Genomic DNA, 20,633 nt, shown 5'->3' on the forward strand with positions numbered 1-20,633 from the left:
ATGACCCTCAGTGCTGAACGGTCACAACGGTGTCAAAGTCTCTGGGTCACACAGCAATGGCAACACGTGTTCAGATGATTTCCTGTTTACTGTCCGTATGACTCACTGCTGTGTATTTGTTTTTGTCTGTAGACTATCAGCTGTCAGCCTTTAACCCACTCAGCTGGCATGACAGGTCAGTTAACCTCAGTAAGTACCCGATGTTCATTTTAGTCTTCCGAATTATTCGGGTGACGTGGAAACTATTTGCATGTGCGGTTGTGTAACAAATAAGTTTGGGCTGACGTGCAAAATCCTCAATAATCTTAGAGCTCATGGATTTCAAGGTAAGGTCCGAGCATCTGAGGTGAGTCGACCGTAGGCGAGGCACGGTTCTGCACTCTGCCTTCATCTGGCTTTCACGGGCCAGTGCTCATGAAGACAAAACTGTGGTCACCTGTTGTGTGGTTTTCAGAACTGTGACAGTATAACTCACCACACACTTAAATCTAGAACGCGATTGCACCTTTTTCTGTGGACTCGAGTCACATATGATACGTTGAGCTGACATGTCTGTTGAATAAAGATGTTTTTGCCTCATCTCTGGCCTCTTCCTGTTTATTTAAGTGAGTTTATTAAGAAGGCTTTTGCAGATCAGGTGAAAAATAAACAACGTAATATCTCCCACTAACTTCTCCCCATTAATATGTAAAGTGTTCAGCAACACTGGGAAAGCAAGCTGATAATTGCTCATATTAATATTGTTTTAAAAGCCGTCCTGTCACTCGGAGCTCTTCATTTCCCCTCTTCAGTATCATATACAGTGTATATATATATATATATATATATACATATATATATATATATATATACTGCATGCAGCTCAATATTGAGTGGAGGAGTTGGTGGTTCAGATAGTTAATAGTGTTTGGTTTTTTTTTTAATTCCAACATTAAGTTATGGATTTTGGATAATAGGGTTTTTTTTTTCTTCATTTCTTTTAAATGATCGCCGCATAGAATAGCGGTGGACGCACTCTTTCAAGCCCCATAGTGCAGTGCAACATTGAGACTATTTAACCAGTTTAGACATGGCCTGTTTCAAGCAATTGCATATAATAGTATTGTTTGGTGTGACCAGTTCTGAGGACTCTTTCCTAAGCAGTGATCATTTATAGAAGTATCTAAATAACACCAATGAAATCTTCAAATATGAACAATCTGATCTAAAAAAAAAAAAGCCTTGTCCAAGAGGAGAGATGAACCTTTCAAACAATGAAAGGTGAGTATAAAGAGATGACTCTAATTCTCACCATGTATTTACTTCCTGTGTGTCACAGTGAAGACAGTCAACCCAACACACGAAAAAATACTTCCTGTGAGGAAAACCATATCCTCATCTTATTTGACACATGATGGTGATGCGGAAACAGAACTGCGGCTGGATTCTCTCTTCTCATTTCAGCAACTTCCCTCTGAAGGAGTTTTTCATCCTTGCGGCTTCGTCTTGCTCGCAGACAGAAGGAGGAGCTCTGAGCTCGTTCTCTTTTTCATTTCCAGTTAGTGTAAGACGTCCAGCTGTTGCTTCTGCGCTCTGGTGATTCTTCTCACGACCGCGGTGATGATGAAGCACCTCATTGGTCTATGGATTGTGTTGGCTGCGCTCAATGGCTGTGGTGAGATTCATATTTTGTTTTATAGCTAGATCACATGCCTATTATTACTTGACTGACTTTAGATTCACTTACAAAATGATGTGTTTACAAGAGGGAAGTAAAACTATTGAAGCCGTAAAATGTGAAAAAAAAAGACTATACATATATATATGAATACTGTACTATCAGTAAAAATGAATGACTTTTTCTGTTTCCTGATAATTCACATTTATTTTACTGAGAGTACAGTATTCATTACACATTAAACTGTCTTGTAATTGGACCTTTCCCCCTGCACATGTCAATAACTACACACACTAACTCTTTAAATTATTGTGCTGCATAATGTTCTGCTCTAAAGCAGGTGCAGTTATATCTACGTGTTTAATTGTGTACTTTTAAAAAGAAATACTTGCATGCGTTGATGCTCAAAAGAAAGAAAGATGTTAAGAAAACTAGACAAAGGTGCCTAAAATCCTAAAATCACATGAATTGTATACAGTGAATTTCTTTTTTTATATCTATTATGTTGTGCCTTTGATCTTTCCTTTGAAAATAAATGTTCCTATTTATTTATTTATTTCACCATTTATTTTTCATATTAATATTACTTATTGTCTTTACAAATTAGCATCCCAATCACTTCAGGCTTTTATTGTACAATTTCGTTGACAACCCCTCAAGTTGCTGCTCCTCTCATGACAAACATGGCCACCTCCTCCTCCTCCTACCTATTTCCATGTCGGGACCACAGCAAACTGAGAGTGGAAATGTTTGGTGGATGAGATTTATGAAGCAACACTTTCCTCACATGCAATTGTTTTCGGTGTCTCCAGAGGAAGTGCTGCTGTTTCAGAAGCGCTTCCGAAACAGAAGTGCAATAAGACAAAACTTCATCGAGTCGAAATATTGGACTAATTTTTGACCTTTCATTGACTAAATATTGACCTCAAATTTAGTTTAATGGCCGTTTCAAATTCTCTTAAAATTGAAATCCAGATTCCATATTTCAAGTGCTCATGTTTCTGTGCTTGTTTTTCCTTGTGAGTCCTTTAAGACCCCACGGAGACATGCCTCCACCGACAAGTTGAGTCACATGAGCACGATGACCTCGCCACAGTTTTAATATAGTTACAAGCATGTGACAATATCAGTTGGTTCTTATGTGTTTTAGTTGATAAGCAGTCGGATGTCACACTCCTAACTGTCCCTCAGTGTGAACATGTGCATGAGTAGTGGAGCGTCCCCAACTTCTCACCAGCATTCAGAGTGGAAGTCTGCCCGCCAATAGTTCCACCCAGACAGTGTGAGCCTGGTGCGGAGGTCATCTTGACTTGGGCCTGTCTTCACACTCTTAACTCTTGCTGCATCACTTCTATTTTTTTTTTTTTAATTATAAATGCCTGCAGGCAAAACACTCTGTGGCTACACACACGAGTCAGTGCTCTGCTGCTTATCTAACATTAGGGTTATTAAATGCATTTTTCTTTTTTTATGACTCAAGTTATCGGTTCGTCACACCAGCTGTGAGTCTTTCATGAACTATTCAGACAAACTGAGTCATATTGATGTACTTGTTGGGTGAAAAAAAGGGTTGAATTTCAAAATAAAATATGGATTTTTTTTTTTTTTTTTGATAATTTGGATTTATTCTTTTGCTGGAAAGTAGTAATGAGGCTTCATGAAACAGTGTCCTCATTTTCACGGCGCCTTCAGATTCAAAACTTATGTGAGGTTTCTGTGAAATCATTGTTTAAGTCATAGATTTTTCCAGGCAGAGAGTTTTCTCCTTTTTCTTTCAACTTCAACACTCTTGTCCTCAGCGTGGAGCGCGACGCGGTTCATCGAAGTGACAGTCGGGGGCTCCGTGACGCTGCCCTGCGTGGTGGCGCGCGACACCCGCAGTCCCTCTGCAGTCAAGCTCCGGCGCACCTGGCTGCGGCCCGGCCAGTTCTTCTTCAAATACACCGACACGGACTTCAGCGTGGACGAGGGCGACTCCAGCCGCGTGAGTGCCAGCGGGGACCCCAGCACCCGCTCTGTCAACGTGACCATCTCTGAGCTGAGGCTCGACGACACGGACCGCTACCGCTGCGAGTTTGTGGTGGCGAACCTCTCGTCTGAAGACGACCTGGTGCCCGGGGTGGACGACTTCTTCCTGCTCACCAGCGCGAGTGAGTGTCTTCACCAGGGAGAGCTGTGGCTGTCTCAGTGCCAGAGGTCACGCTCATAACCGCTGACGTGGCGCAATGCTTTGCCAGCCAGTGAAAACATGCTGAGATTGCATTTTCACTCATCTTTAGGAGTGACACCCTCATATCATTGTTGCAAACATACAGCCTCCTTTGAACCAGACCGACTGTTTATATCATTATTTCAAATAGCTATTTCAGCCAGTCCTGCTCTATATTCTATTAAAGCGTCCTTTATTCTTAAGCGCCTCTTGTGGTATCTTGAGTCAATACTTGATATTAGTATTGTGATCATTATCAGCCAGAATACAAAGAGAATTACACCAACATTCAGTATTTTCTCCATATATTTGGCCCAACATTTATCTTATTTACACAACTATATATACAGTATATTAGGGGTGAGATTCGACTGAAAAAAATAAATGTAGTTAATTCGACTATTTGTGATTATTTAATCTCAATTAATCGCAGTTAAATGGTACAAGAATATTTGCCGCAAGGAGCCACATTTTTCTATTTGAATGAATTTGGTATATCACTGAATCAAATGATGGAGCCATATGTACATTTAAACAACAAAATATTGTTTGTTTTGCATCAGTTTGATATGGCAAGTTTTTATATCACCTTATTTAAACTAAAGCTCTCTCTCTCTCTCTATCTATCTATCTATCTATATATCTATATATCTATATATATATATATATATATATATATATATATATATATATATATATATATATATATATATATAGTAGCAGTAGTATAGCAGGGGACAGTAGCGCCGTGCAGCTAGATTGGTCTACATGCACCAATGGCAGGAAACAACAGGAGTTAGCAAGGCAGGTCTCTTGTGTACGGGAGAGTCGGCCATCTTGTGGCAACTTCACTCGAACGTTAACTTCATATTAAATGTTTGGAAGTTGAAAGTTTAAGTTTGGGTCAAATGCAATCTTTCAATGTTTTTGTTTTACTCTCATCATATGTACACGGATGTGAATTTGTGAAGTTTCAAATCCAGTTAGTTTGAGGTGGAGTGTTAATATTAACGGATGTTTTTGCGCTTCTAAACTGCACGAAAGTGTTGGGTAAATGTGGGTTTGTGCAGTGTTGTTTGAGGCGACCTCCCCTGACGGCACACTCACCTTTGCTCACACCCAAAAGTCAGTCCCATCTGGACTGAACAACCCAGAAGCCTAGTGCGTAAATTTTGCTAGAACAAAGTGCTTCACAGAAACTATGCTCTTTAGTGTTGGCCTGAAGGTCTGTGGTGAGGGGCCCGCGTTCGGTCACGGATGTTGTTTGTCAGATAAGCTGACATGAGAAGTGATGTGACTTGTTTGTCTGTGGTTCACACTCGAACACACATTGCATGAGAAACATAGGCAACATCCTCTTTCTATCAGGCCTGAGAAGAGAGATGCTGTCTTCAGGGACACCAAATAACCACCAGAGATTATCACAGTTTTTCAGAATGGTTTTGTCACTCGATCATGCAATATGTTCCAGAGCCATGTTCTGAATGTCCCCCACCTGCTCTCCCTCCTGCAGACAGTCCCGCCTCTCATGATGTGGAGTGGGTGGATGTGTGTGCCGGGGACTCGGCTGAGATCCCCTGCGTCAGTCCTCATGGAGCCGTGGAGGGGGTGACGCTCAAGCGCCAGAGGGGCCGCAACGGCGTGGAGCTTCTGTACCACTCCCAGCGCCACTACAGCGGCACCTCAGAGAGCCTCCTGCCCCCCGACAGGGTGCGCCTGTCGTCAGTGCCGGGTCCCCACGGTCTCACCTACAACCTGACCCTGCTGCAGATGCAGCCGGAGGACAGTGGCCGCTACAGCTGCCAGTTCACACAGCAGGGCAAGGCCGACAGCATCACCCGACTGGGGAGGAAAGTGGTCTTCGTTTCAGTGCAAGGTGGGTCTGACGGTTCTGTTCCAGTGGCAGTGCACTTCTTTAACATGTCTCCCTCAGGTGGGGTGTGCAGCTGCTCTGGTTACACCACGCTGCTCTTCGTCGTCTGCTCGGCGGTGGTCATCCTCGTTCTGCTGCTCGGCCTCCTGTTTGTTTGCCAAGTGAGTCGAGTCAAGAAAGAAGTCTCGCTCGGACAACATACACATGCACTTGTCTGGACCTTAAACTGGTCCAAAACTCTTCAGTGGCTTGACCTGAACCCATCTCATCATCCAGCCTGAACTTCCCCTGCGTCCTTGTTCGTTTTAGAGGGGAATTTAAAATGGAACCACGTGGAGCATTCAGTCCTGGGTGGACTGATCTCATGTGACTGACTTTATTTTAGGTCAGCGCTCACCAACCTTGGCACTGTGTGACCTGAAAACCAAACGCAATAAGATGGTTATTACATGGAAATTTAAATTATTACCACAACTTTTGTAACAGGCGGCCACCATGTTGGTGACCCCTTTTCAGTTATTCTTCTATTTGATTCAGTTTTTGTCAGCAGCGTGTGAGTCCAACAGCTGCAGTCTTTCAGAAGAAACCACAAGTTTCATAAGTTGTTTTTTTGAAAGACAAAAGCCGCGTTTACACCTTATGCGTGCCGTATATTTTTTCCGACTGACACAGGAACTTCACTGATTTGTTTTTCTTTGAAGGTGAAGATTCGCCGCAAACAGCAGCCACACCCTCAGCCTGCCATCTACGAGGAGATGGTTGGGGTGCAGCTCCCTGCCAGAAAACTGCGAAACCTGGAGGAAGTGGATGGTTGTGAGTACAGGAACTTCTCTGTGAAGAGTCCCCGCCTTGAAAACCACTACGAAACTCCGAGTGGGGCCCTTCGGCCCAAAGAATGAAGGCATTAAATGTCACGCACGCGTCCTTTTTTTTAACTGTGCGATCACGTTTTCCTTTCTGTTGCAGCTTCGTTCCTTTAAGCTGAACACGGCACTGTGACCTTTCTTCAAGGTCAAGATGAATACAAATGAAAGGCCCCGATTTAGTCACATTAAAATGCAAATGTTAAATTAAATTTTCATTGCAAAACTTATTTATATTTGCTTGGTACGTAACAAGGTCATGCTGGCTTCATGTGTGTGACTCTTGAGATGGAAGGTCTCGGCAAATAACTTCTTGATGAATCCGTCTGCAGGACACCAAAGCTCACCGTCGTGACCTTTGATATGGAGGCTGAGGTATGAGAAGCGCTCCTTCCTGCTGAAGATTTAGGCCTCCCTTGTTGTTAGGGATGTGATCAGTTCAGAGAACTTCTTGATACTTCATTTGTCAGAGTTCCATCCAAAAAGTACACGGAAATGGAGGGAAAAAAAACGGTCAAGTTCATGACAAATAAAGTTCACTTAAACTGATACAAGGCTTTATTTTGGTAAGAGAAGCCAGGATTTCTGCCAATTGATATGTTGTCGGGGTTGTATATATTATGTTTCTTTATACCCTTTTTTTTAAGAAGAAGAATAAAAACTGTTGGGTTTCAATGTACTCCCTTGGGTCTCTATTTATGTCTGCAGAAGTGCCGCTGTTATGTATGAACCGAAAGATTTTGGAATAAAGAAACTGAAATGGAGTCATGTCTGTTTTCTGTCCCAGCTCACATTCTGTATCAGATATGGGCAAAGTACAGCCCTTAGTCTCTTGAAGTCAGAGCAACACCACTAAAGAAACAGATGTTTTTTTCCATCTTTCATTAGATTTTATATTTTTATAGTTTATCTTCACCTACTTCTATCAACATTTAAGTTTTCATTTTTACTGTAATAATTTTTTGAAATCAATATTGAATAAATAAATCTATAAATGAAATGGAATCACATAACATGTTTTAAGCATATAATAACAGGGTAATACACTTTTTCCTTATCTATCCTCCTCTTTTAATATTTTAGTTGCAAAATTTAAGATAAATTTACTGCTCTTTTCATACTTTTACTGATGGCTTGTGGCAGTCACAATATATAATGTGGCCCCTAAAGACAATGATTCTTAACCCTAGGGCCGAGGCCCATGGTTGGGAAAATGAGAACACCGTTTCATGAAACCTCACCAGGCCATCACTACTGGAGAAGCTTTGGTTGAACTCTTCGAAGCATCAAGAGAACATCTCTGTGAAAACCTGAATGCAACACTGAAAAAAAACAAAATCTGATGGAAGCAAAGCCACGGTGAATATGTGCATAGCTAAACCCAACAAAATCCTCTTTTTAAGCCACATTTCTTGCGGAACAGACCTCATTTCCACCCGTTCTTGGTCCAACATTTATTTTGAGATTAGAAGAAAAGAACAAGACAGTGGTTAACAGCCAAGAAATTGAGTAACTTTATTAATATCGTCTGAAATAAGCGCCATAATTCATATCGGGAACATTTTCGGTGCATGTTCTTAACATCACATTCTATTAGGAGGAAAAAAAAAAAAGAACAACATCAAAAGCCACAACTTTGTTCATGAGTTACAGACGTTTTTTTTCTTTAAGGTTTATTTCAAAGTTAAGAAAAAGGCAGATACAACACCCCCCCTTCCCCCGAAAACCATTGTCCAAAGACAGCTGTATGAGTGGAGGGCTTTTTCTTGGTCGGTCCCCACAGTGCTTGAGCAGAAAGTGAAGCGATCATTGGTTGAGATTACACAGCATGGCCACCGAATGTTGCTCGAATGTAAGAATGAAAAGAAAAGGCAAGCTAGAGATGACACAACACTAGAACCCTGAACCCCAGACTTCAGAGTCCTCTGTTTGGACTCCTCCCTCCCACTTGTGCATAGATCATGATCCCAAAAGAACCAGCTTGGTTCCTCCACGTCACCTGCTAAAAGCTACCAAACATGCTAACAGACACGGAGATGTGCTTCCAGAAAACAAAACACTGGACCAAATTAAACGCTGAAAAACTACTCTTGAAGCGATTTCTATTCCCATGTAAAGCATTTTTTTTTTTACATTTTTATTCTTTACAAAGTTGATTCTCAGTCTTATTTGGTAAATACAGTATGTTACTTGCTACAAACATTTTCAGTTGTCGCCTCTCAGAAACATCCAGAAGGTGTTTCGCGATTCCTCACAGAAATGGCGGAACTCCGGCCTTCCTGAGACAAAATCCGTTCTCTTTTATCAATGAGTGTGCAAGAGTGTGAGAAAACTGCTGACAGGAAACACAACATTAGACAAGACGAGTCGATCCCAGAGTAGCGTACGTCTTCACTTAGCAAGATCTTTACGTCCTTGTTTGACCGTAGATGATTTGATTTTACTCGACATTCTCGTAATAAACTTCTTTGTTTTTTTGAGTGAAATGCTTTCTTTTGTAAACGACAAGTGGCTTCAGCAAAACTGGAAAGGAAAATATAGGCACCTCTGACATGAGCGTCGAACTCACCTCCCTTTTTATGACGCTAACAGGGATCACTAGTCCTTCTACTGCTAACTATGGCAACAGGTCAGGTTTTTTTTGTTTATTTATTTTTTGTTATTTTTTTTAAAGTTTCTTTTTTTTCAGTTTTTTTTTTTAAACATTTTCAATTATTTTTATTTTTTTTTTCTGCATTTTCTTTGAACAAAAACGGTGCAATACTCATCCGCTAACGGGATTATTCCACAATAAAAGCCACTATAAGGTAGATGAACATTTTAAAGATGAAAACACAAACGCGATAGATCCTTGAGTAAACATGTACACATGAATTGTCACCGTCCCCCCTCTGTGTTGTGTGTCTACGATTAGCTGAGCGAGGGGTCAAAGACACTCAGTGCAACGTTAGAAGATAATAATAACGATCCAAACACAAATAGACAGTTTCTTGCGCACACATTCAAACGCACGCACATGCACACACACACACACATTCGCTCTTTTAAACCCCCAAAATATTTTGAGTCTTGGTATCTCAATACACGTTGTATTCTCAAGAAAAAGTCTTCACATTACATTATTGGCGCTCTATGATTCAAGTATCGGAGTTCAATATTACGTTTGACTTTGATATGTTCGCGATTCCAACGGCTCTGTTCAAATATGCATCAGACCAGGTTGGGCTCTTCGTTCGAATCACCAAGATCAGAATGTGCATAAACAACTTCGGAGCAGAAGTTTGGCATCAAGTTTAGACCCAACAAAGCTCGTTCATTTTGCTGCGATTTTGCGGGGGTCCGGGGATGGGGGGGGAATTCATATTGCTCATCTTCGACCTTCAAGAACGGAAATGTCGGACTTCAGAAGGTGATGTCAGCGTAGGTACGTGTGACGCGTACCTTCTGCTTATACTGCTATCTAGAACAGAGTTGTGGAGAGGAGAACCTCTCGTGCTGGTGCAGCATGAGAACCCGGTTCACCGACGGGGTTCTCCAGTGAGTACAGGATGCTGGGAGGTCCTCGGCGATGGGGTTTTTGTCTGAGCTCGGATCAAGGCAGTTACAGAAACAGGCAATCGTGATTTTTGCTTGTGTGCTGCAGGACCCGAGTCCTGAAAGGTAGCCTTTTCCTGTTTTTCTTCATCTCATATTTTAAGACTTTGTACCTCTTCAAATGCGTCTCCCGATGCAGAGCAGCGCTGACACACTGGGCCCAAGCCATTTGGGTCTGTGGAAACGTTACAGTTCACTTAGCCCCGCTTTGAGCAGGAGACCGACAGAAAACAAGATAAATACAGCATCCACGAAAAAAGGCACCCCGGGCACCGGCCTACTCTGGTAGTAGATCCCAACGCCAGGAGACGTTTCAGCTAGAAGTGCAGAGCTTTAAACATATTATAGATCTTTTTTTTTTCTCATTTAGATTTTTTTAAGCATTTTTTAAAATTTATTTTTATGTCAAACTTCATAAAAATGACGTAAAATGCGATTTATTTTTGGCTTTAAAAAAATATGTACCCGGGATTACCCATCATTAACTGTGCACTGTAGCAAACTGGAACCCCCAACTCAATTTTTTTTCCTTCTCCTTCCTTAACTCGGGGAATCGCCCACTTTCACAAAGACACTAAAAACAAAAGTCGTTTTTTTTTTTTTGTTTGTTTGTATTTTTCAGGGTGTGACACTGCCGCCCATTGGTTTGATCCCTCCTGTCCCCCGCTGTGCCCCCGCTAAGGTCATCAAAGCTTCTCCGTAAGTTTAAAGTCACACAGCATCTTGATATTGGCACGATAAAGAGGTACTGGAACATGGAATAACTCCACACAGAGCAACAGGCCGCCTCTTCCTGTCCGGTTCGGATTAAGTGTGGAGGTGTGAGGTCAGAGTACAACGTCGCACGGCTGGGCTTCAATTGAATGGCAAGTCCACGCGAACACAGTGAGAGCAAATTCTTCCAACAACTAGGAACAGGCTCATCCTGGGGGTCAATTTCTAAAGGAAGTCGGTGCACAGAAAAGGCTGGATGAGGTTTATCCAGCTGGAGAGCTAAAGGGAGGTTGAAATTTGGCAGGACCGTCTTAGCTTTTTTTTTTTTTTTAGCTAAGAGGTTATTAACAGGTTTAATAATCTGCGTGGGACGAGATGCGGGTCACTGTGCGCACGCGGCTCGGACCTAAGACTACATTCTCACAGTAAAAGGACAGATAGACGGAGAGCTGCATCTCGAATGTGGTGTCCTCAACTCTCTTACCCTGAGATCAAGCTGAATCTTCAGCGCCGCAGCGCGAGGCCCGTATTTTTGTAAAGCGTGCGGACTCGACGCGGGAAAAACCCGGCCGCCTTTCTGAAGCGCTGTGACAGGAGTGCGACCTCTGTGCCCGGTCGGGTTTTGGCGTGCGGTCGGGGGCCCCCGCCTCTCGTCTATTGCATAGAAACAGTAACAAGGGCCTGTTGGTGCAGGGGCAGGGGAGGGCTACTGGGTCTGGTGCTGGAGAAGGTTTTAGCGTAGCAGCTGGGCGAAGGGCAAGAGGGGACAGCCTGCGGGCGGGGCAGGCGGAGCAGCTTGAAGCGACATACACACACACACACACCCCCCCTCCCGGATGATAACTACACGTTTCACGTAACAGAATACTGTCAAAACAAAGAGACAATCAATAACGGTCCGTAGTATTGATCCGTATTTTGCATTCAATACACAGGATGAACATACAGAGGCACCTTGAAGCAAAGTGTTTCTGCATATGAACAGTGACGCGCGTTCAGCAGCCGGTTGTGTGTGGACCACTGCATGTCGACGAAAACACAACGGAACAGAAATGGCAAAAACTCCAGAAATATGACTATTACATTTCCAGCTAAAGTGATCTTTGTGTCAGAGAGGGGAGGAGGACGAGGAGGAGGAGGGGGCAGGACGAGAGCCGTGGTGGAGGTGCGTTATTGCCAGACTCGCCAGAAGTTCTGACCACAGCAGAGGGGTCAGTCCTCGTCCTCCCCCGCCTCCCGCCTCCCTCCACTTGGCCTCGGACTGGCCGGGAGCAGAGACGTTTCAAGTCCGTCGCCTCTGGAGAGAGAGCAAGGCTAAACATTTGGAGTGAGAGTGACCATTTCAAAAATCATGGTCTGTAGTTTGTTCTTTTTCCAAGTTCAAGTTTCCCTAAATCCTGCTACCACAAGGTTTTTCCATCCACAGTTACAGTACGCACAGGAGCAGCTCTTCCTTGACGTCTTTTTGCTGCTCTGGTTTTGATTCATCTGATTGCAGTTGAAGCGTTTTTTTGTTTTTGTTTTTGTTTTTTCTAAGTGCTTTGATCGAATGAATGAACAAGTCTCCTCTGCTGGCTGGGTCGTCTACTGCATTAGGAATTAAGAAACCCTCCTATTTGGTTTTGTGCCGGACCCCCGGAGCCGACCCATCCGGCTGTGAATTCAGTCTCCGTCGGGCAAGGCGGAGCGGGAGCGAGCCCGGCTGGTCCATCCATGCGGGCCTGAGGCTCTCCCGACACTTTCACAGGGATCGGTGACCCGAAGGAAATCCAAGTCTTTTTTTTTTTTTTTGTTTTGTTTTTTGAAAGTCTTTTGCTGCAGTTCAAAAGCAAACACACTTAAACCAGCTCCGGATCGATGAGAAGGTATGACAGTCGGCGGTGTGTATTGCACAACGTACACCTCTTGCTGAAGGTAAAACTGTGTTCTCATCAAAAGAAAGTCTAGAAAATTCCATAAAGCACCAGTTGACGACTGGATCCAAACTGAAGTCGACCAGGGTCTGCAGACGTCGATGATTAGCTGCCGCCACTCACACGTTCACGTGTGAGACGGAGACGTGGGGAGTGGTGGGGGGGGACTTCTTCTCAGCTTATAAGCTGTCATTAACAAAAAGGGACAACATGGACTCAACAAGTGCATCGATCCTTAAGAGAAAACAAGAACGTGTCGCAGGTGATTGGTCGAGATCGTGGGGGGTCTTGTCCCCGCACTGACTGCTCGCTTGGAGGTCAAACTGCGAAGGTTTTTCTTCAGGTACGATAAAAAAAGAAAAAGGTCGGAGGCCGGGGAGGGATCCAGGCCTGAGCACTTAAGGCTAACGTTGAGAACACAAACACTAGACTAGTAAAGGTCTTCATTGGCGGCGGGCATGCTGGGAATGGTCGTACGGAGTCTCGCGTCCGGATGATTCTGGAAAAAGGGGGAAGTCTCAGATGGCAGCGTTGATTGCTTCGAAAAACTCCACAGGGGATGAAAACGTAACTTTGTGGTTCGTCTTTAGCTTCACCCAACGACAGAAGTGAAACTGAAGTGTCCTGTTTCACGCCTCACAGTTCATAAGTTTACTTGATGCTGATTATCGCCACATGATTTTCTTGGGATTTGCTCGTGTTTGCATTGACGTGTGTGGCCTCCCAAACCTTCATGGCTTACGTGACCACTAGGGGGCAGGCCGTTCAGGGGAGTCCTCCTACATGGACTCCCCACTCAGCAGGTCTCCGGGCAGCAGGGTGTTGATGGGAGTGGGGCTCCCAACCACCCGGGCATCTTCTCCACCAGGTGGCCCCCACAGACTTGAGTACTGGGGCACCCCGCCCCAGAGCAGGTCGCCTCCGCTGGACTTGCCACTGCTGCCACCCCCGCCACTGCTCCACTGACCAATGGAGTGGGACTGCGACGTCATCCGATTCTGATTGGCTCCTGGGTTAGCCTGCCAGCTAGTGGTGGTGTTAGCCCCTAGTGACTGGCCTTGTGCAAAGAAGCGGTTCACCTCCTCCTCGCCGGCAAACTCCGCCAGGATGGTGGTGTTTCCAAGCACACACCTGCGTAGAAGACAGCAGTCAGGAACCTCCATTTGAAAACATTGAAATAGATACTGAAAACTACACAAAATGAATGAGGCTTTTAAAATACTTTTGGCCGTAAAATGAGCAATTCCACTTCTTAAAAAAAACGATATCAGAAGAAGTAGAAGTGAGTCGAAGAGGTCAGAGAGGAAGGAAGAAGCTGTGTCAAACTGTGACTGGATTTTAGAGACATAGGCTGCGTCCCATTTCTCACCCTAACCCTAGCACATGGTATGGAGTGCCCTCTGACAACCAGGTGAAGTGATAGACGACATGTCATTGGCTGCCGTGCTGTGTTTTGTTCCCTGCATTTCGAGTGTTGGAGACGTTTTGGAAATGCCGTTTTTGTAACCCCTTGCGTCGGCGCTGATAATCTCACTTGGTTTGGTGAACCAACGGAGAAGAAATGGGCGGAGCCAAAGCCAGCTTCGCTGCTATGTTGCGGTGATAGATCTGCTAGAGGTATGACAATGTTAACGTTAGCCAGGATGCTAGCCCACTGTTTGTTAACAAGAAATAAAAACATACTGTTGTACAAAACATACTGTTGTACACCTTAAAGCTAAAAAAGCTTAAGGCATTTCCATTATTTTGTCCAACACCTGTACATGTTGTATTGTTCATGTTGTCGGACATGGTAGACCATTTGGGTTGCTAGCATGTGCTACGCAAGAAAGTAAACAAACGGAAGAGTAGTCCTTGTGACTAAAATGTCCCTGTTGTCCTATCCAACATTATTTTTAAATAAAGTACTTTGGTATCCAGGAAATCTATCCACACTTCATACTCCCACTTGGTTTCAAGTCAGTTCCAGAGCTCCTTCGGTTTGAAGGGATCTTTTTAAGTGGTGAGAAATGGGTCACAGCTATAGTCTTCAGTGGCCCCTCCTGCCTTATGATTCTAAGCCCAGATAGCTAGCAGCCAGCTAGTCACACCTAGCCTTGCAGGGAGAAAATCTCAGGGCTATGTTTCAATAACACACTGACAAGGCACATTTGTGAAACTCAAACCCCAACAATGAATCTGGCAACCTCCAAAAAAAAAAAATCGATGCTCTTGGATGCGATTCTGATGAGAAAGCACAGACTATGCAGGTGCCTTGTGGAGAAAAAGACAGGTGTCTCTTATAAGGTCAAGAAGGATGGCAATCAGGATTTATTTTTGCTCCACCATCGAAGGAAAGCAAAGTGGAATCCTGCAAATTTTCGAAGCACTTGATACCACGGACAAAGGGGAACGTGATCAATGAAGAGCAAACGTGAGACATGGGTCAGACAGTTCAGATGACCTTTGACTGTTGTTGAACCGCAACTGCTGTGACTGGTGGAGCGGGTTGCCAGATTGTTCTCTCATCTTTCCCACACGGCTATGTAACACCTATTAACCAGACTCTCTTCAGTCAAGGAGCCACTTTGTCTCACGGCAGCCACGTCGTATACCATGAATATTCCGCTCTTAGCTCAGAAATAAACTTCTCAGACATTACATTCACTAAACAGCGTTCATAACAAATAAGCTCTTCACCTAAAACCCCCACTATAACTCGGATAAATGATGTGATGTGTCAGCTGTAGAGTGCAAAGAAAGAAACGATTGATTCTCACATGTGCAGAGACTTCTGGGCCTTGGCCGCCTCATCCTTGGAGCTGTAGCGAACCACAGCGTTACCTTGGGTCAGGTTGAGGTGGAAAGTGATCAAAGGGCCGTGCTGCATGCATAAGGTTCGCAGAGTGGATCCGTCGATCTGTAAGGAGTGGTGACGAAATGAGACACTCAGTTCTGCACGGCAACAGTTTTTGCACTTGCTATTGTCACATGAGGCCACCGGTTTGGATGGAAGTTCAAAGTTATAGTCTGACACAGCTATGGAGGAGGGAGGAGCTGCTGTACCTGAGGAGTAAGGTTCCTCAGCACCAGCCAGCTGCTGGTCCGTGTGGAGTTCTCAGTACTCCAAGTGGTTCCATCTGAAACATGGTGATAAAGGGTAAGTTTGTGCTTCAATTTCAACTTTGATGACTCGTGAGGAAGCTCACCTGAGGAGTAGGAGCCACTCCAACCTTGAGCCAGGCCCAGAGAGTTGCCTCCCCATGTGGACGACTGCTTAGTGTTGGTGAGGCCCGGCGGAGGCCGGGACGGGGCCGTAGTGTTGCGCGGCCCCTGAGGAACCTTCCACAGCTCATGTGAGAGAGACGCCGGGCTTTGGGAGATTGGTCCAGGAGACCAAGTCGACTTCATGTCAGACATTTTGCCTTCACAGGAAGAAAGAGAGAAGTTTTAACTTCACGAGAGAAGTGCGCCTCATATGTATGCAATAAAAAAGCTCCCTGACACAAAGACTTGAGAAGTGAAACACAGCAAAATAGTTTTGCATTGCACTTCATTTTCAAATCCCAAACAATGAAGCTGTCAAACAGTGCGCTCAGGAACTGGAGGAGGATGAGGGTGGTTTCGTTTCTGCTCTTGATTTCTGCGGTTTTGAGTGAAAGAGGTGGAGAAGGTTTCTAAACACGCACAGCGAGGAAGCAGCTTCAGAGATTTAAACAAAACAGGTTTTGTGTAAACTTGTGGTTGAACACTGAGTGCATGGGGTTAATGGAAGGATTTCAAAACGACACGCTGAAAAGAAGAAGAGGAAGCGAGTCTGACACGTGAGGGAGGGGTGCATGACGTACCTCCGCTTCTGTCACGCAGCAGGTAGCGATTGACATCATGGATATTGGTGTTGATGGTTGGACCGCTAGGAACACTACCAGGGGTCATATTGGGGTCGTTCTCCGGGTCAATGTTCTGCAGACCCTTCCATGGCACGCCAGGGCAGAATTCTGAGGCCGAGATTTAGGGTGTCACAAACAACAACAAAACAAAAAAAAAATCTTCACTGAAGTTTTTTATGATCAACAAACTTTACAGATGACAAATTCTGACCTGGGGGCCAATTGATGTTGGTCCCGTTGGAGAGTTTCTCGCTGGAGCTCTTGGCTTGACCCCAGCTGTCCGGTGGCACTAGAGGGCTTGTGGGGGACTCAGAAGAAGATATAAGATTGTATGGGCTGAAGGAGTCTTCCAGCTGAGGGGGTTTGCCAGGGGGTCCCAGTGAAGAAGCAGCAGATATGGCACCTGCAAGGAGCCATGTATTACTTTGGTGCTTGGAGAAACATCTGCCATGACGGCACACAGTCAAGACGGCTCACCATGTTTGTTGAGGTTGCTCTCCATGTTTGAAGAGCTGCCAGTGTCCATGGAGTTGGAGTGGGTCCACTGGGAGAGGCGGGACTGAGGCTGCGGGGGATCCTTTAGGGACAGACCCCCGACCTCCATGCAGGTTACATTCATGTTCTGATTCAGTCCAGCTAAAAGAAAACAAAACAGCAACAGGTATTTTTATCAGATAAAACAGAAACAAAACATATTCTCGACACTTAGGCAAGTTGACCCAGAAAACAAACAAAAAACACACACCCTAAACCACGGAAAAAAAGTGACACACCTTAAATACGTACTTGTTTTTTCATTGCGGTCACTAACTACAATTCTGACTATGAGAAAATGTTGCTTCAAAATGAGAATGAGAAGTCCCTCGTGGACGCGTGCACAGTTACCCAATCGTTTGACAGTGAAGAGTGAGCTCTTCTTCAAATCATTTCTTGCATTTACGCTTTAAAATTATGCGAAAATAATGAATACTCAATTCACAAGCAAAGTACTTTGGTTGATTCAAAGTACTTTGCGTCTAAAGTGTGTACCGAGGTGGTTGAGCTAAATAAAATGACATCATAAAAAAAGAGACCAAAATGTAATGTCAATCAACCAAACTAGATCAAACCGGCATGGATGACCTGACGTCGATAGAGAACCAGACTACAAAGTAATAAAACCTAAAACGACAGCCAGGATTGAAGCTCAAACAAAAACAAGCCACCAACAAATAAACACTAGTTGCCATGCAGTGACTCACAGAGAGGATAGTTGCTGTAGGCGTTAGGTGAGGATGGTGGCTCTTTGGTGTGTAGTGAGTCAGAGAGGCCCTGAGCCTGATGGGGGCCACTGAACGAGTCCAGGGATGATTTGCCGGACACAGAGACTCCGAGGGGACCACTGTGGGGGTGAAGTCCGGCGGAGGAGGACGAGGATGAATGAGAGGGAAGCTGCTGCTGCTGCTTCATCAACAACGCCTGGTACAGTTGCCGCTGATGCTGCTGGATTTGCTGCTGCATGTTGGTGATTGTACGTGCAACCTGAGAGGATGGAGAGGAACACAATAAGTGGAAATATATACAGTCTATAGATCAGATCCTGAAATAACAGCGGACATTTCAACCAGGGTAAATGTTATGTTTTTGCCATGTGTCACACACACCATTGCACCATGACCAGGCTGCATGGAGATGATCTTTATTCGAAGACATATTTTTTTGCATATGAAGAGCAAAAATCTCACAATATGATGCCACCAAAGTCAAAACTCCTAAAGGGAAACTACATAGGGCAATATATAAGTAAGAGCTAACAGCAGGTATTTTTACATGGATACATTTGACAAAATGAATTGGAAAATTGAAATTGAATAAAAGCTATAATAAGAACAAGTTTTTCTTCTACAACGTAATTAAAAAAACGCCAACTACAATTTAGGAAAACAGTAACAATGCAGTATTTTCCCAGGCTTCAGTGAACAGCTAAGAGCCTTTTAAGGCTTCACGCAGAAGCCGAAACACTGCCATCTAGCGGTGTGATGCGGTCACTTTCATTTTATCATGATCGCAATATTTCCTGAATAAATCATTGCTTTTTTTCAAACCAAGTTAAACATACGAATAGTGATATGATTCTTAAAGCCTCACAATACGATAATGGACTCGTTTGAATCAAATAAATCCCATTTGGTCTTGGTTCCTTAAAAAAAATATTTGGGTCACGCATCATGTGGAGTCACACTTCTGAGATGTGTCATTGTCGTCTGACTCACTTGCTGTTCTTGTTGTCGAATGGGGCCGGAAACATTGCGTTGCGCCTGCATCATCTGCTGCTGGATTTGTAAACGCTGGTAGGCCTGAAGAGACACAGAAATAAATCGTCCAGGCACAAATGCATCAACACTGCACACATTACTGCGACCAATGGGACGTGCTGTTGTCGGTCAATGGAAGCAGTGGGGACATTTGTTCGCAGACACCACTGTGAATGGCCGCGGGTCAGAAGCGGACGCCAAATCTGACTCACCATTTGCAGTTGCTGAAGTTGATACAAGAGGGTCATTTGTTGAGGGTTTATTGGTGAGGTTAAAAGTGCAGGGTTCAGACCAATGTTTTTTGCTGCAAATTGCAAGAGCTGTGCTTGGACCTGCGGGGGAGAAACCAAAACAGATGAAGATTCAGATCCATGATGACAGCATCAGGTTCAGCCCAAGATACAATGCAACAGCAGCTTCTGGCAAAAAAAGCCTCGCCACACTACAGTAATAAAAAGTGCAGATACGTTTTTGTCAGAGAACTTCAGCAGAAAAATCTTCTAGTGTGGAACAGGATCTAGTTTAGAACCCTCCAATATACAGGAAAAATGGTGAGGACTTTTACCTGAGGGGAGAGAAACTGAGGCACTTGCGCACGTAGATTGGGCTGGGAGGAGCCATGAGGTGGCACTGATGGCTGAGGAGGCTGCTGCATGGCCCTGGTTTGTGCTGCTCCATTACTCCCAAACATTCCACTGGACATCTAAGAGCCCGGAACCACGAATGAGTGATCAAGAGCAAACTAAATGCTTTTACAACAACAATTTTAACAGATGAACTGGCTTGTTACGAGAGAGATTTTGTCACTTCTTCCAAGATGGAATTATATTTTCAATATCTAAGAGTTTATGACTGTGAAATAACAGTATAGATGGAAAAAAAAACACAAAAAATGCAAGTTGATTTTAAAATGTATGTCATGATTAGAACTCTAAAATGACATGGAAGACAAATTCAAACTTTGTTCTGAAACATTTTGTTCGTGTATTAAATCTACCCTGTAATTTCAGTGACTGTAACCCAAAGTTTTTTTTCTCGAGAATGGGGTTCAGCAGCTTGGTTCAGTTTGAACTACAGACCAGGAATGACATACACTGCCTGGCCAAAAAAAAAAGTCGCCACCTGGATCTGGGGTTGCTGCAGTTGGTCAGGTCTAGGTTCAGCAACATTATGTGCTCAAAGAATGAGGTCAGCTGACTACCTGAATATACTGAATGACCAGGTTAGGAAAGATTAATGCAACACTGGATGGAAATAAATCTTGTGATATTGCAGAAGCTTATCGAAACAATCGGTCCAACGAAAATATTAGAGTGTATGAACCTTTTTTTTTTGGTGGTGACTTTTTTTTTGGCCAGGCAGTGTATGAATACACATTAGAATTATGGTGCTAATGTCCAAACCTGTCTGTTGTTCAAGTTTTGCATGGCCAGTCCCGCGCCGCCCTGCCCCAAACCCTGCCCAGGAAGGCTACTGTTGGACAGGGGGAGCTTCAGGCCGGGGGAAGGCAGAAACGGTGATGGGGTGGCGTCGTCAGACAAACTGCCATCCTGCAAGAAACAAAAACGGATGATGGCCAGGGAAGGGTTGAAGTCCTCAGACGGTTCTCTCTTTAGTTGACTAGCTGTTTAACTGACTAGGCTGCAG

The 20,633-nt window shown here is 44.1% G+C and overlaps 2 protein-coding genes across 3 annotated transcripts in view; one reads left to right on the top strand and one right to left on the bottom strand.

The window, feature by feature from the left end:
* Window positions 1-134: 134 nt before the first annotated feature.
* LOC128754627 (uncharacterized) lies at window positions 135-7,360 on the top strand. The gene is made up of 6 exons (XM_053857367.1): window positions 135-189; window positions 1,539-1,654; window positions 3,457-3,807; window positions 5,380-5,742; window positions 5,800-5,900; window positions 6,441-7,360. Exons 2-6 carry the CDS (start codon window positions 1,600-1,602, stop codon window positions 6,636-6,638), a joined length of 1,068 nt encoding a protein of 355 aa, XP_053713342.1. The 5' UTR covers window positions 135-189; window positions 1,539-1,599; the 3' UTR covers window positions 6,639-7,360.
* Window positions 7,361-8,011: 651 nt separating this feature from the next.
* The window catches only part of LOC128753716 (trinucleotide repeat-containing gene 6C protein-like), a 34,619-nt gene continuing 21,997 nt past the window's right edge, over window positions 8,012-20,633 (bottom strand). For both annotated transcript variants that reach the window (XM_053855700.1, XM_053855701.1), the window contains exons 10-21: window positions 20,390-20,536; window positions 19,552-19,689; window positions 19,199-19,318; window positions 18,945-19,028; window positions 17,934-18,213; window positions 17,170-17,328; window positions 16,904-17,095; window positions 16,651-16,800; window positions 16,012-16,227; window positions 15,869-15,942; window positions 15,583-15,722; window positions 8,012-13,954 (exon numbers count right to left, since the gene is read on the bottom strand). In XM_053855700.1, coding sequence (XP_053711675.1) covers window positions 13,603-13,954; window positions 15,583-15,722; window positions 15,869-15,942; window positions 16,012-16,227; window positions 16,651-16,800; window positions 16,904-17,095; window positions 17,170-17,328; window positions 17,934-18,213; window positions 18,945-19,028; window positions 19,199-19,318; window positions 19,552-19,689; window positions 20,390-20,536 — 2,052 coding nt within the window. In that variant the 3' untranslated portion in view covers window positions 8,012-13,602. The remainder of the gene's footprint in view (window positions 13,955-15,582; window positions 15,723-15,868; window positions 15,943-16,011; window positions 16,228-16,650; window positions 16,801-16,903; window positions 17,096-17,169; window positions 17,329-17,933; window positions 18,214-18,944; window positions 19,029-19,198; window positions 19,319-19,551; window positions 19,690-20,389; window positions 20,537-20,633) is intronic.

Source organism: Synchiropus splendidus, chromosome 2 (genome assembly GCF_027744825.2).
Source record: "Synchiropus splendidus isolate RoL2022-P1 chromosome 2, RoL_Sspl_1.0, whole genome shotgun sequence".
NCBI classification, from domain to species: Eukaryota; Metazoa; Chordata; class Actinopteri; order Syngnathiformes; family Callionymidae; genus Synchiropus; species Synchiropus splendidus.